Raw genomic sequence first — 14,146 nt, 5'->3', positions numbered from 1 at the left:
CTCTGGACTGTGACTACAATTTTTCTCTGTCACTCACGTGGACAAGCAATAAAGAAAAAGATTATCTTAGTTAATGTATCTTTTGGGTTTTATATGAAAACTAAAAACTGCCCTGGTAAGGTAGTTCCCATCGGACACAACCTATGTTATGTCAGTAGGCAAGGGACATCCTGCTGTTGCTCGGCTCAATTTGGGGGAGAAGTACAATCTTTTAAGAAAAAACAACAAAAAAGAGAGAGCCAAGCTGTCACGTGATCTTGATCTGAACTTGAAATTCACCTACACTGCTTGGTTTTAAATGAGTTTTCAATAAAACAAATAAAATGGTAAAACACATTATGAAAGCTTACGAATGAACCACCCCTGGCTTTCCCTGACTCTGTAAATATTTACTAATTTATCTGTTCACCACATCATTCTCCTCCTATCCCTAACGTCTAGGAGAGTGGCTTGCACGCAGTAGGGATTCCACAAACATCTGCTGAATAAATAAATAGCCATCGAGGGCGAGTACTTTCAAGATGTCACGGTATACAGAGAACTTTGGGGACCTCCTGAATAAAGCGCGTCTGATGGGGTGGGGACAATGACACAACGCACAAGTATGACACACTAGTGCCCTGGAGGACAAAATTCTTAATTGTGGTTCATTTAAATTTAAATAGCCACCTGTAATCGGTCACTATGGGCCTGGGCAGCACAGCTCTGGAGAACAACCGTGACCAATTGTTGTATCGTTGTACAGCCTTCCGCCCACAGTAGGTGCACCGTAAAAGTAGCTGAGGAACAGCACAAAGGTAAGTTGGAGGATGTGGTGACTTCTTCCTGCGTTATATTCATTTTGTATATATGGTGGCCCAGGCTCAAAGAAGCTGAGTTAGTCAAAGTCAGATGGCACATCTTTTTTGCTAAGGTCTGGGAAACCTGCTAGAATTATTGCATTATTTATTTATTTATTAAAAAAAAAATGTTTATGTATTTATTTTTAGTATATGTGCTGCCGAAGCGAGCACGATGTATTTATTTTTGAGAGAGAGAGAAAGAGCAAGTGGGGGAGGAGCAGAGAGAGAGAGACAGAGAGAGAGAATCCCAGGCAGACAGAGAGAGAGAATACAGCCAGCACAGAGCCCGACGTGAGGCTTGATCTCACAAACCATGAGATCATGACCTGAGCCCAGATCAAGAGTAGGCAACTTAACCAACTGAGCCACCCAGGCGCCCCTACCTTTCTAGTACTTCAAAGAAAAGTATATGAAACCATGGACGTTAATTTATCCTGGGCACACACAAGGTATAAGGGGTTCATTGCAATATACCTTTAGTGTCATGGGAGCAGTGCTCTTACTGAGAAAAACAGACACTTGTATCTTTGACACAAAGCTTGTCCCTGGCTGTTAACCAGCACATCTGAGCTCCTAAACGTGTACGTGCTGACTAACAGGAGCCAGCTCACTGAGCAGGTGTCCCTGCTGGCTCACTGGCCCTGAGCGACAGGTTAACCCAGAAGACTCCAGAGGAATCTCACTGTCCTAAGGCAAACGAGATGTGCGGTGGACAGAGCTGGGGTCTGGGAATGGAAAAAAAGCTCATCGCCGAAAGATCTCTATTTGCCTGCGTCAAATGATGACAATAAAAAATTCACAGGGGTGAGCTTGTGTACGCTCAAGCAGAACATAAGAGCAACGTCAAGGAAAGGAACATATAGGAAGGGGTGATTTTAATGATCTCCTCCCACCCGCATGCAGAAGCGCTAACGTGGCCTGAGCACGTGACTTTGCCTACTAACATGTATTTTTATGCCATATGTGTTGATCCCCTTTCCGCAAACTTGGCTTGTAAACCTCAATGTATTATAAGAGTAATACGAATGCTTGCAAGGTGTGGTTTAAGTTCCATTTTCACACTCAAGGAGCCCTTGTTTTTGTGTGTGTTTTTTGTTTTGTTTTTTTTTTTTTTTTACAAGAGTCTTTTTTTCTTGATTGTTCAGCAGCGTTCATAATTTCCCTCATGGAGATCTATCGGATCCTTTGGAAATGTGCTTCCGAAGAAGAAACTCTGGGTGTAAGAGTCTCACTGAAGAGCATAATAAACTACAGCTGACCCTTGAACAATGGGAGATGTGGGGCACCAACCACCCCCACGTAGTCAAAAATCCAAGAATAGTTGACTCTACCCCCCGAATGTAACTACTAGCTTACTGTTGACCAGAAGCCTTGCTCGTAAGGTAAATAGTTGATTAGCACAGAGATTGTATGTTGTATGTACTATTCTTACAATAAAGGAAGCTGGAGAAAAGAATCGGTTATTAAGAAAACCAAAACAAAGAGAAAATACATTTACAGGACGGTAGCGTATTTACTGAAAACAATCCGCGTACGTGGGTCCGTGCAGTTCAATCTTGTGTTGGTTCAAAGGTCAACTGTACTTTTACCAAAGGAAACAGAAATCATTTTTTCACAAAAAATCATCACTAAGACAAGTCTCCAAACTCTCAGATACTGGAGTGACTGAAAGCCTGTGCTGTTTTAAGTGTTTTTTTCCCTAAAACGCTGAAGTTGTAGGTTTCTCTTTTATTTATTTAAAAAAGTTTTTTTAAATGTTTATTTTTAAGAGAGAGAGAGCGTGCACAAATGAGGGATGAGTAGAGAGAGAGAGAGAGAGAGAGAGAGAGAGAGGGAGACACAGATCTGAAGCAGGCTCTAGGCTCCAAGCTGTCAGCACAGGGCCCGACACGGGGCTCGAACCCACGAACCGTGAGATCATGACCTGAGCTGAAGTCAGACGCTCAACCGACTGAGCCACACAGGCGTCCTGGTAGGCTTCTTTTTTATTTTTTTATTTTATTTTATTTTTTTTTCAACGTTTATTTATTTTTGGGACAGAGAGAGACAGAGCATGAACGGGGGAGGGGCAGAGAGAGAGGGAGACACAGAATCGGAAACAGGCTCCAGGCTCTGAGCCATCAGCCCAGAGCCCGACGCGGGGCTCGAACTCACGGACCGCGAGATCGTGACCTGGCTGAAGTCGGACGCTTAACCGACTGCGCCACCCAGGCGCCCCATGGTAGGCTTCTTTTTTAAAGCGGTATGTTGTATTTGGTCCCTTTAATGATAAGATCTGTGATAATATTAAAAAATATTCCTTAAGTGCTTGCGTTTTAGGCTGAGAAACGGGTACTGTCCCTACACAATGGTTGCCTGTCACCTACATGACAGTCAGAATGTCCAGGCAGTGGATGAAGAAGTGGCAAAGGTGGCTGGCTAACAGGGTGGGACGCTGACGGTTCATTTTACAACCCTCAGTCTTTCTTGATGGGCTCGCAATTTTAGATCAAATAACGCATTTCTGGAAACTTCTATCATAGTGACATTCCACTTTTCATGTGAGAAGAAAGCACTTAAATGAAATTACAGGAATCCTTGCGACATGCACACGAGAAACAGTTATAGACCACTCTTTCTTTCTCATCAGATGCTACTTCTGGCACCAAGGAAACAGAGCTGGGACATGCTTTGCCAGAACCACACAGGACTCAGTCGGATGCGACGAGGAGGCTGGGCGGGTTCTAACAAGAGGCTCTGATCGGACGAGACCTGCCAAAGACAGCTCGGGGAGACGGCCGAGGAAGTGAGCGATATACTGCAGGCCAAGGGACTTGACAGAAAACACAGAAGCCAGCGCTGAAACAGAATCTAAGTTTGACAGAGATTTGAGATGTGCCCGCAGAAGGGTGTGGTTCGGTCAAGGGGAGGCAACGTGGGAATTTGCAGCTGAATGGTGGAAAGGAGGCTGGTGGGGGGCGGGGGGGGGGGGGGGGGGGGAAGAGGCTGATGATGGGCTTGAAGAAGTGTGGTTGAAAGACCCAGCTCGGTCATAACAGAAAGCAGAACATGAGAGCATAGGATTTCTGAATGAGATACTGCGCTGCGTGGAAAATGTAAGGGGCTGCTTTCTACAGAACACTCCAAACGTTCCATTGCTCAGCAGGGGGAAGAGAGCTGAAAGGGTGGGTGGGAGCAGGAAGGGACCAAGGGCGAGTCTGTAAGAGGGAAGAAGGAGCCAGAGCACGTCACAGGGGGAGACGATGCTACAAGGACAAGGGCAGTAACAACAAACCACATCCCTTCTCCTCGCCGTGTGTGTGTGTGTGTGTGTGTGTGTGTGTGTGTGTGTGTGTGTGTTTGCAATTGCTATGAAATATAAAAGATACACAGAGATGCGCATAAAGGTAATTTTACGTTTTAAAATTCTATTAATTAATTATAACTACACATAGAATGTGACATTCACTTAAGGCTCCAGAACTGTACATTTAAAAATGGTTAAAAGGGGAAATTTCGTATGACGTATATTTTTTTCTACCAATTTAAAAACTCCTATATACACATGTACGTGTGTTTACACTTAACTTTATGTATTTCAAACTTGAGGCTCACAAACCACCCTAACAACTGACACATGTTCAAATTTGAATCATTAAGGAATAGAAAACGATTCCTCAATAACCAAATTAACCCCGCCTCCCTTCCCCAACCCGGCCGCCCCGCCTTAAACGGACCAGCAGGAGAGCAAACCCTCCTGGACAAACAAGAAGTGCAGTAGTTCAGAAATCGGGGATGCTGGCTGCCTGGGCTGAGTCTTCCCGGTCTGTTTTGATCTCCCTCCATCCAGCCCCCGCTGCGATCAAGAGACTGGCTTCGCACAAAGCACAGGAAAGACCCTTTAATAAAAACAAACACTATCCTCTCTTGCCATCAAGGCCGCACCTCGAAATGTTTGCAAGGTCAGAGGAAGGATACGAAGAGGGTTTTCAACCTTAACTCCTGAGTTAACACACAACACTGAGAGTCTGATTTGCAAGCTGAGTTTTGGTGCCTCACAGCATTTGCAAAAGCGTCTGACTTTTTTTTTTCCTATCACTAAATGCTCCCAGTTCTTTTTATTTTTTCATTTAAAAAAAAAAATTTTTTTTTTCAACGTTTATTTATTTTTGGGACAGAGAGAGACAGAGCATGAACGGGGGAGGGGCAGAGAGAGAGGGAGACACAGAATCGGAAACAGGCTCCAGGCTCTGAGCCATCAGCCCAGAGCCTGACGCGGGGCTCGAACTCACGGACCGCGAGATCGTGACCTGGCTGAAGTCGGACGACGCTTAACCGACTGCGCCACCCAGGCGCCCCAATGCTCCCAGTTCTAATGCAGAAAGAATGCTAAACATCTTCCTTTAATTTGGTGATGCCTTTCATGCCTGGTGCAACTGGACACTTGGCCTCTAATTCTTGGTTTCAACCCACTTGAACAGGAAAACCAATCCTGAAGCCTGACAACGTTACCTGAGTTACAAGACAGTTCTTGAAGGTCAACTCAGGAAGCCCTCCCCACCCCCTGAAGTGAACACGAGAGAGGGACGGCTAACATTGATTGCCAGCCTCCTACCTTCCCACACACATTTTACTCTGAGACGTTTCATTTTGTCCTCACAGCAAAGTGGTGAAGTTGGTGTCAATATCAGACGCTATTTTATAGATAAAGAAGCTGAGGCTCGGAGGGAGGAGTTAACTTGCTCAAATGTTATCGATCGTAGGAGGCCCAGGCAAGACTTAAACTCAATTCTGCATGACCCCAAAGCTTTCTCCTTTGGACTATAATGCTTCTCCTTCTGTCAAGTGTCCGTCCGCTATGGCACAAGTCCGTCACCTTCTCTGAGCTTCTGCATGTAAAATGCAGAGTTGGGGGACGCCTGGGTGGCTCATTTGGCTAAGCTTCCGACTCTTTTTTTTTCTTTTTTCAATATATGAAATTTATTGTCAAATTAGTTTCCATACAAAACCCAGTGCTCATCCCAAAAGATGCCCTCCTCAATACCCATCACCCACCCTCTCCTCCCTCCCACTCCCCATCAACCCTCAGTTTGTTCTCAGTTTTTAAGAGTCTCTTATGCTTTGGCTCTGTCCTACTCTAACCTCTTTTTTTTTTTCTTCCCCTCCCCCATGGGTTCCTGTTAAGTTTCTCAGGATCCACATAAGAGTGAAAACATATGGTATCTTTCTCTGTATGGCTTATTTCACTTAGCATCACACTCTCCAGTTCCATCCACGTTGCTACAAAGGGCCATATTTCGTTCTTTCTCATTGCCATGTAGTACTCCATTGTGTATATAAAACACAATTTCTTTATCCATTCATCAGTTGATGGACATTTAGGCTCTTTCCATAATTTGGCTATTGTTGAGAGTGCTGCTATAAACATTGGGGTACAAGTGCCCCTATGCATCAGTACTCCTGTATCCCTTTAAGCTTCTGACTCTTGATTTTGGCTCAGGTCATGAACTCATGGTTCATGAGTTCAAGCCCCGCATTGGGCTCTGTGCTGACAGCCCTCTGTCATCTTGCTGTCCCTCCCCCACTTGCTCTCTTTCTCAAAAACAAAACAAAACAAAAAAAACCCCAAACATTTAAAATGCAGGGGCGCCTGGGTGGCGCAGTCGGTTAAGCGTCCGACTTCAGCCAGGTCACGATCTCGCGCTCCGTGAGTTCGAGCCCCGCGTCAGGCTCTGGGCTGATGGCTCAGAGCCTGGAGCCTGTTTCCGATTCTGTGTCTCCCTCTCTCTCTGACCCTCCCCTGTTCATGCTCTGTCTCTCTCTGTCCCAAAAATAAATAAACGTTGAAAAAAAAAAAATTTTTAAAATGCAGAGTTGGTCCCACACACCCCCCGGCACTGGCTGAGATGTACTAGAATGATGTATGGAATAGGGATCTGATAGCTAACAAAGTGTAAATACAGACTCAGTTTTCTTTCTGCTATACTATTTTCCTGTGTGCTTGCAGGTATGGAGATACCGTATCGGTCAACTGTAAAGACAGAACTGTCAAAAGTCATAATACAAGAGGGAAAGTTACAGAAAGATGACTTCTGGGGGACATAACGTGGACCGTGATTATCCCAAAGGGTTGTGAGATGTGATTACCCCAAGGGGTTTTGAGAGGATCCCTACTCCCCACACAAAAGCGATCATGTCCTGTGCTCCTACTCTATGTCAAATGCCTCCGAACGATCTCAGGTGACTTTCTTTTTTAACGCTAGACTGGCGTGGAGGTGGAGTAGGAAACAAGACGCCATCGACCCCGTGAGGAATGCATTCTTGGTGGACGGCAAAAGGCACACAGAAGCCTGGTTTGCGCTGAGAGGTAAAGGCAGTAGGAGGGTGATTTATCCAAAAGGATTTCATCACTTCTGTTTTCCTGTAGGGCAATCCCACACCTATTAAGCTGCCAAGCACTAACGGGTTAGTCGTTGGGGGGTGGAAAAGAAAGGGAATGAAGAGTTTCAAGAGAACCATTACTTAGTCTGTGTAGGTTCACCAGCACGATATATGAGAATCGAGGACGAGGTGAGAAAAGTTTGAGCTGTGTTAACAACTGAACCACGGAATTCCGATTTCTAGACAAGGCTGTAAATGGTCTTCGATTATCTAGAATCATCTTGCCAGTGAGGGGAACGCAGCTAGCTATTAGGGAGGCAGGAGTGAGCCAGAAGCAGCAATCACTCTTGACGTAATACAGCAATCCGCAGAGATGCTGGCTATCTAATAAATAATTATGCAATCCAAATCTAATTTCTGGGTTCTAAGAAATGGGAGAAGAGTATGTTGGCAAAGGAGGCAAGAATCCTATCAAACGCAGGACTTTAGTCCATGTTATTATAAATTTTCCCCCTATTTACAGGGAGGCAGACATTTTAACAGCATTATCTCCCTGAAGAATGGGATTCAGGAAAAAAAAAAAAAAAGAAAATCTCGGAAAGGAAAGGGGTTCGTCTTTGGCTTAGTGTGTGTATGCGAGACTGGAACGCAGAAACATTTCTTCTCTTTGCCCAGCTTCTTTTCACTTGGGATGGTTTCCTTGAACACAGTCCTACTTGGTGAAATCGTTCTTTCAAAAACTGCCTTTGGCGCTCAGAGCGGGGACGTTCCACATCAGATGGCAATGGTCTGAGGCTCCTAGAGCAGGCCAGGGAGAGTGGGGTCCCTGAGGGCCCGGGGCCGTGCGAGGTGTGACAGACAACCCGGCGGGCTCACCCGGGCAGCGGGGCACAGGAAGGAGCACAGGACACATGGGCCGGCCCCCACTGAGTTGGCTTGAACTCCCTCAGCGGGCCCGCTGCACGGCCGCGTCTCGCTTCGCTTCGCATCTCCAGGGTGAGAGAACTCACGTCTTGCAGTTCCACCCGTTTTCTTCGTGGGGAACGGGGGTGTCCTCCCTCTCCTGATCTCCGCCACCGCTGTAACCCGGAACAGGCTTGGCTCTCACTCACAGCATGGCCTTCGAACTGACAAACCTTCCGTGGGCTAACCTTCCCAATTCATTCCTGAAATCCTTCCGTTCGGGTACACTTACGGAGTGGCCACAACGTCCACGGATCCTGTGTCTGTCACTGTCATTCTTCTTCTGCAGGCGGGCCGCTCCTTTAAGGAGTAGTTCCCCACCCTCACCTCTACTTTTTTTTTTTTACATTTATTTATTTTTGATAGAGAGAGACAGAGCACAAGCTGGGGAGGGGCAGAGAGAGAAGGAGACACAGAATCCCAAGCAGGCTCCAGGCTCCGAGCTGTCAGCACAGAGCCCAACGTGGGGCTCGAACCCACAAACCGTGAGATCATGACCTGAGCCGAAGTCGGATGCCTAACCGACGGAGCCACCCAGGTGCCCCTCACCCCTACTTTTGAACACAGTACTGCGTTCTGAAGGACAGAGCAGGACGGTTACCTCCATCATTCTTGATACTCTCCCAGCTCTGCCTCTTTCGGGACAGGGGACACTGGGTACTTATTTAATTTCCTTGTACTTTAGTTTCCGTATGTATGAAATGGGGGGATGTCACCAATTCCTATCCAACAGGGATGTCGAGACTAAAGCAGTTACATGCACAAGAGGCCCAGATGCCTGGCACAGAAAAAGCCTTCCTTCTTCTCACTAGCAGCAGGCTTGGCAGGAAGGTGAACATCGTGCCCTCGTAGGACATAACTCTGGCCATAGAGACAGTGCTGCTATGCCCTCTCTTCACTTATGCTGTGAGTCTGTGCATCTGAACTGGACAGAGATGTTACTGCTTGTGATGCCCGAGGGATCGACAGAGCGAGCGAGGGACTGAAGGAATGGGAGGAGCAGCATCCAGCATAAAGGCTGAGCACTCTGGCAACCCTGGGCTACCAACCAGGACAGATCAATAGCCGGAGCCGAAGCCACAACGTCCAGGATAGGGATGTGCAGGTGGGTGCCGAGATGAACTGAGGAGAGTGAGATCCCAGGAAGTTCAGATTTTCTGGCTGAAGGCTAATTATCCAGCTGCTTAAAAATATAGGAGATAATCTGGCAACTCCACCGCTGGGTGTATACCCCAAAGCATTGAAAGCAGAGTCTTAAAGAGATTATTTTTATACACATATTCATAGCAGCATGAACGGACTAAATGCGACATGTACGACATGCGATGGAAGGAAGGAAATCCTGACGTGTGACGGGTGTGGGAACATGGATGAATCCTGACGTTATTCTGAGCAAACGATACCAACCGAATGTCTGCATCCTCCCCACCCCCCCACCATTCATATGAAGTCTAATCCCCAAAGCGATAAGCGTTAGGACACGGGGACACTGGGGTTGACTATGTTGATGGAATTAGGAAGTGGGGTTTTGGGGGCAATGAGGTCACGAGACTGGAGCCCTCATAAAACAGACTCCAGAGAGATCCCACTTCTCTTCCACTACGTGAGGCTACGGGGAGAAGACGGCCGTGCATGACACAGGAAGCTGGCCCTCACCGGACACCGGCCCGAGCCTTGACCTTGGACGTCCCAGCAATAAACTTGTGTTGTTCATCAGCCACCCAGTCTGTGGCAGTCCTTCCAGAAGCTTGAAAGGACGGAGACGGTGAATAAGCCCGTCACGAAAAAGACAAGGCCTGGATGGTTTCATATGAAAGATATGCAGACCGGTCAGACCCAGAGACAGAAGGCAGAAGGGTGGTTAGCAGGGGTAGAGGGGGTGCGGCAATGGGGAGCTGGGGTTTAATGGGTGCAGAGTTTACGTGCCGCAAGATGAAAAGAGCCCTGGAGACGGATGGTGTTTGCACAGCAATGTGCGTGTACTCAACACCACTGAACGGTACACGCCAACAGGCTAAGAGATAGTAAATGTTATGTGCGTTATCCAACAACTAAAAATATTTTCATCTGCCAGCACACACGTGGCTCCAGGAAACCACAATGAGGGACGAGAGCGATCGCAGAAATGGATGAGGAAAATACACGATTTCACAAGTCTTCAGAAGTTGCTCAGGAGAGGGGCGCCTGGGCGGCTCAGCCGGTTAAGCATCCGACTTCGGCTCAGGTCGTGATCTCATGGTTCGTGAGTTCGAATTCTGCGGCAGGCTCTGTGCTGACAGCTCGGAGCCTGGAGCCTGCTTCGGATTCTGTGTCTCCCTCTCTCTCTGCCCCTCTTCTAGTCTCTCTCTCTCTCTCTCGAAAATAAAGATTAAAAAAAAAAAAAAAAGAAGAAGTTGCTCAGGAGAGCCAGCCCTGAACGTGTTCGGTGTCGAACCCTGTTGCCCAAAGCACCAGCCTGACCCACAGTGGAGGTGCCAGAGGCGGCACCTTCGCCGAGCTTACCTGGAGGTCGTAGAGGAATCGGAAACGGCTTCCTTGACCTGCAGCTTCTCTCACAGCCCGAGCCAGGTCTACCGACCCTTTCCCGCCGACCGACCAGTGATAGCAGGGGACCGCATCAAAAGCGCCGGCCCGCTTCGCCAGCTCACACACCAAGTCAATCTCTGCGCGGGTGTCGGTCCTGGTGATGAAAACGTTTGTGGTTTTGCATCTGTATTCATTTAGGGATGTTTTCAAAGAAAGACTAACCGTTTATACAGAACTTTGCTCTCTAACACTGAATATATTTTAAACATCAAAAGTGGTTACGTTGTGTTTAAATAAATCAGACTTAAAGAAAAGCGCTGGGGGAAAAAAAAAGAAACCTCTCTAACAGGACTCAAATATTTCAAGTTGTTAAGGGTTTTATTGAGAAAATTCCATAACGTAACCCTTTGATCATCCACGGTCTTTCGGACAGAAATGCTGGGTGGAATTTAAAAAAAAAAAAAAAAGAAAAAAGAAGAAGCCAAGGAAATGTTAACTCACTATATAGATTTCATTTCCTATAAACATTTGAGAAACTTCTGTTAAAATGAAACCAACCCAAACGAAGCCAACCAAACAGAAGGAGCAGAGTATTTCTAGATAGTTCTTGACAAAGCAGAGAAAGACCACAAACACCCCTCAAGACACAAACAGAGTTTACAGGGTGGCCCGCAAGACGAGCACGTTTAAAGCAGGGGGGACTTCACTTACTTGAAGACATTCAGAGCCACGACAACGGGGACCCCAAAGAGCTGAGCAATCTGAATCTGCTTCTGAAGGTTACAGCAGCCGTCTGCCACCAGCTGGATGTTCTGGAAGAAGACCAGACCCCCATGTACGCCTCCCACCAAAGCTGCCAAACCAAACTGGCGAGAGTCCACTCTGGCAGGTTTCGCTCCCATCTTGCTCCCTTGACTGTCCTAGGAGCTATTAAATAAGACCATAAAACAGTTTCTCCCCCAAGAAAAGGTGGCTACAGAAAGAGGAGGCTCATTTCCACAATAATTTCTGAAATCATTCTGGGCCCAATGGCGTATCTGGGTCTGGAGCCGGGCGGCTATTTCTTCTGCTGACTGGTGGCCAGGGCAAAAGCAATGCACTCATGCTCTGCAGGTTGGTAGACAAGAGGGCACAAGGCCCCGGGAGGGTGAGGAGTGCTGTCTGGCCGTTGCCGGCTCGAATCCCTGGTGCCACCTGTAGGAGCTAAGAGGTACTGTTGCCAGTGAATCAAAGTCTAATTTACCCAAGAGTCAAGTAACTCAAGCAAGTGATAAAACCAAATGCATATGCTCCACAAGTCAGTTTTTTCCACGCCGAAAGAATACACGGGTATAAGCTTCAGATTTGTTTCTGTGCCGGAGACTGAGCTCTGGCTATGATGGCTGCCCAGAGGGTAGGGAACAGTGCATACGTGACTCAACGGATTTTATCCCTTGCCCCACCCATTTTCTCCTGGATTATTAGAAAAGCAGTTTTCCAAGAGGCCACTGGTGGAGGGCTCATTCACTGATTGAGATTCAGCTGCTGGCCCATGGGTTTGAATGGTTCTTCACATAAGCCTTCAAAACACCTGCTCTTACCTCCTCTGTATATTCTTTCTTAAGCGGGACACCAGCAGTTACCTGAGACAAGAAAAGGCAAAAATTGAGAAAAAAATCCATTGAAATGCTTAGTGTTGATACTTGTTGTATTTAAGAGTAGCTGCATAGGTTGAATTTCTAGTAGCTTTATGGAAAATGCATCTGAATAAGCCATACTGGTTTATAATAAGCCATACAGTTAAGCCAAACTGCAGCACTGGTTTCTGTAGGGGCTTGAGGACCTCCCTTCTCCCACCATCCCTCTGGCCTGCACACAGCACCCACCTCAATCCTGGGCACACGGTTACCACCGGGTAGACAAGAAAGCCTACTTCTTTGCCGTCTCCTGTACCCACTTCCGTTGAATCCAAACATATCCAAAAGGGTATGGTTAAAGCAGCAGGGAATTCTTAGGTTAGAGCAAATGCCTTTTACTCAACGGTGCCCAGCAGGCCGGGCACATTTGAAAAGCCCAAATATATTGAAAAACCTTGAGCGTATTTAAAAAGGGTAAGTGGCTTGGAAACGAACAACTTGCCATTGTATTTACAAATCTGGGGGCTTGTTTTTCTTATCTTCTTTTACATAAAAGGCCGTTAATTGGCATTGCACTAAACACTGAAGTGAGGAAAGTTTATTTATTGTCACTGGGAATCTGACCACTTTATACTGTCCCTTTTTTTGTTAAAAACAAAAAAAGCTTACTCTGGTAGAGATTCAAAAGAGAAACAAATCATGGTCCCTTTTTTGGAAAGGTGCATTTAAAAGCACACTGATGCGTGGGCTTCAACCACACTAATCAAACCAGGGTATCTGGGAGTGGGACCCAGAATCAGTAATATTTAAAAATTCCTCAGCTGGGGGTGCTTGGGTGGCTCAGATGGTTAAGCGTCTGACTCCTGATTTTGGCTCAGGTCATGGTCTTATGAGTCAGATTGAGCTCCACCCCCCACTTGGGATTTTCTCTTCCTTGCTCTCTGCCCCTCCCCCACTCATTCTCTCTCTCAATAAAAAACATATTGAAAGTAAATAAATAAAAATAAAAAGTCCTTAGCTGATTCTTTTTTATTTTAAAAAAAAAAATTTTTTTTTTTCAACGTTTATTTATTTTTGGGACAGAGAGAGACAGAGCATGAACGGGGGAGGGGCAGAGAGAGAGAGGGAGACACAGAATCGGAAGCAGGCTCCAGGCTCTGAGCCATCAGCCCAGAGCCTGACGTGGGGCTCGAACTCACAGACCGCGAGATCGTGACCTGGCTGAAGTCGGACGCTTAACCGACTGCGCCACCCAGGCGCCCCATTAGCTGATTCTTTTTTAAAGTTTATTTATTTATTTTCAGAGAGAGAGTGAGAGAGAGACAGAGAGAGAGCGCAAGGAGGGAAGGGGCTGAGAGAGGCAGAGAGAGAGAGAGAATCCCAAGCAGGCTCTGCATCATCAGCACAGAGCCCGATTCGGGGTTCAAACTCACAAACTTCGAGATCATGACCTGAGCTGAAATCAAGAGTCAGATGCTTAACCGACTGAGCCACACAGGTGCCTCTCAGCTGATTCTAATTTGAGCCAATAGTGAGAACTTTCTTACTGGTGCCCATTATCCTAGCATAAAATGGAACTTATAATTTGAGTGAAACCTGACTTATACAAAGTGTACCATCTCTCCCAATAAATTCTAAATCATGTTGAAGTGATTGCCATCACTTTTCTCTCTCTCTCTTTTTTTTCTTTTGGCCTAGTTTCTCACGACAACATATAGGGTGGCCAGGGCAGGTTAAAGACGAGGAAACTGAAGTTAAGAGAAGACAAGGTGTCTTGCCCAAGATTACATAGTAAGCAAGAGGTAGAACGGGGACTTGAATACAACAGGGTTCTGAAAA

General features: G+C 46.5%; 1 protein-coding gene across 3 annotated transcripts in view; it reads right to left on the bottom strand.

Moving 5' to 3' along the window:
• Positions 1-14,146, bottom strand: part of MTHFD1L (methylenetetrahydrofolate dehydrogenase (NADP+ dependent) 1 like) — a 188,006-nt gene that overhangs the window by 60,115 nt on the left and 113,745 nt on the right. For 2 of the 3 annotated variants that reach the window (XM_045500021.1, XM_045500022.1), the window contains exons 22-24: positions 12,272-12,313; positions 11,403-11,503; positions 10,668-10,845 (exon numbers count right to left, since the gene is read on the bottom strand). In XM_045500021.1, the coding sequence (XP_045355977.1) occupies positions 10,668-10,845; positions 11,403-11,503; positions 12,272-12,313 (321 nt within the window). Of the gene's footprint in view, positions 1-10,667; positions 10,846-11,402; positions 11,619-12,271; positions 12,314-14,146 lie in introns of those variants that run through there. The other variant, XR_006717646.1, reaches the window with a different exon arrangement.

The sequence above is a fragment of the Leopardus geoffroyi genome, chromosome B2 (genome assembly GCF_018350155.1).
Source record: "Leopardus geoffroyi isolate Oge1 chromosome B2, O.geoffroyi_Oge1_pat1.0, whole genome shotgun sequence".
NCBI classification, from domain to species: domain Eukaryota; kingdom Metazoa; phylum Chordata; class Mammalia; order Carnivora; family Felidae; genus Leopardus; species Leopardus geoffroyi.
The sequence above is the reverse complement of the archived record's forward strand: the minus strand, read 5'-3'. Positions and strand labels throughout refer to the sequence as shown.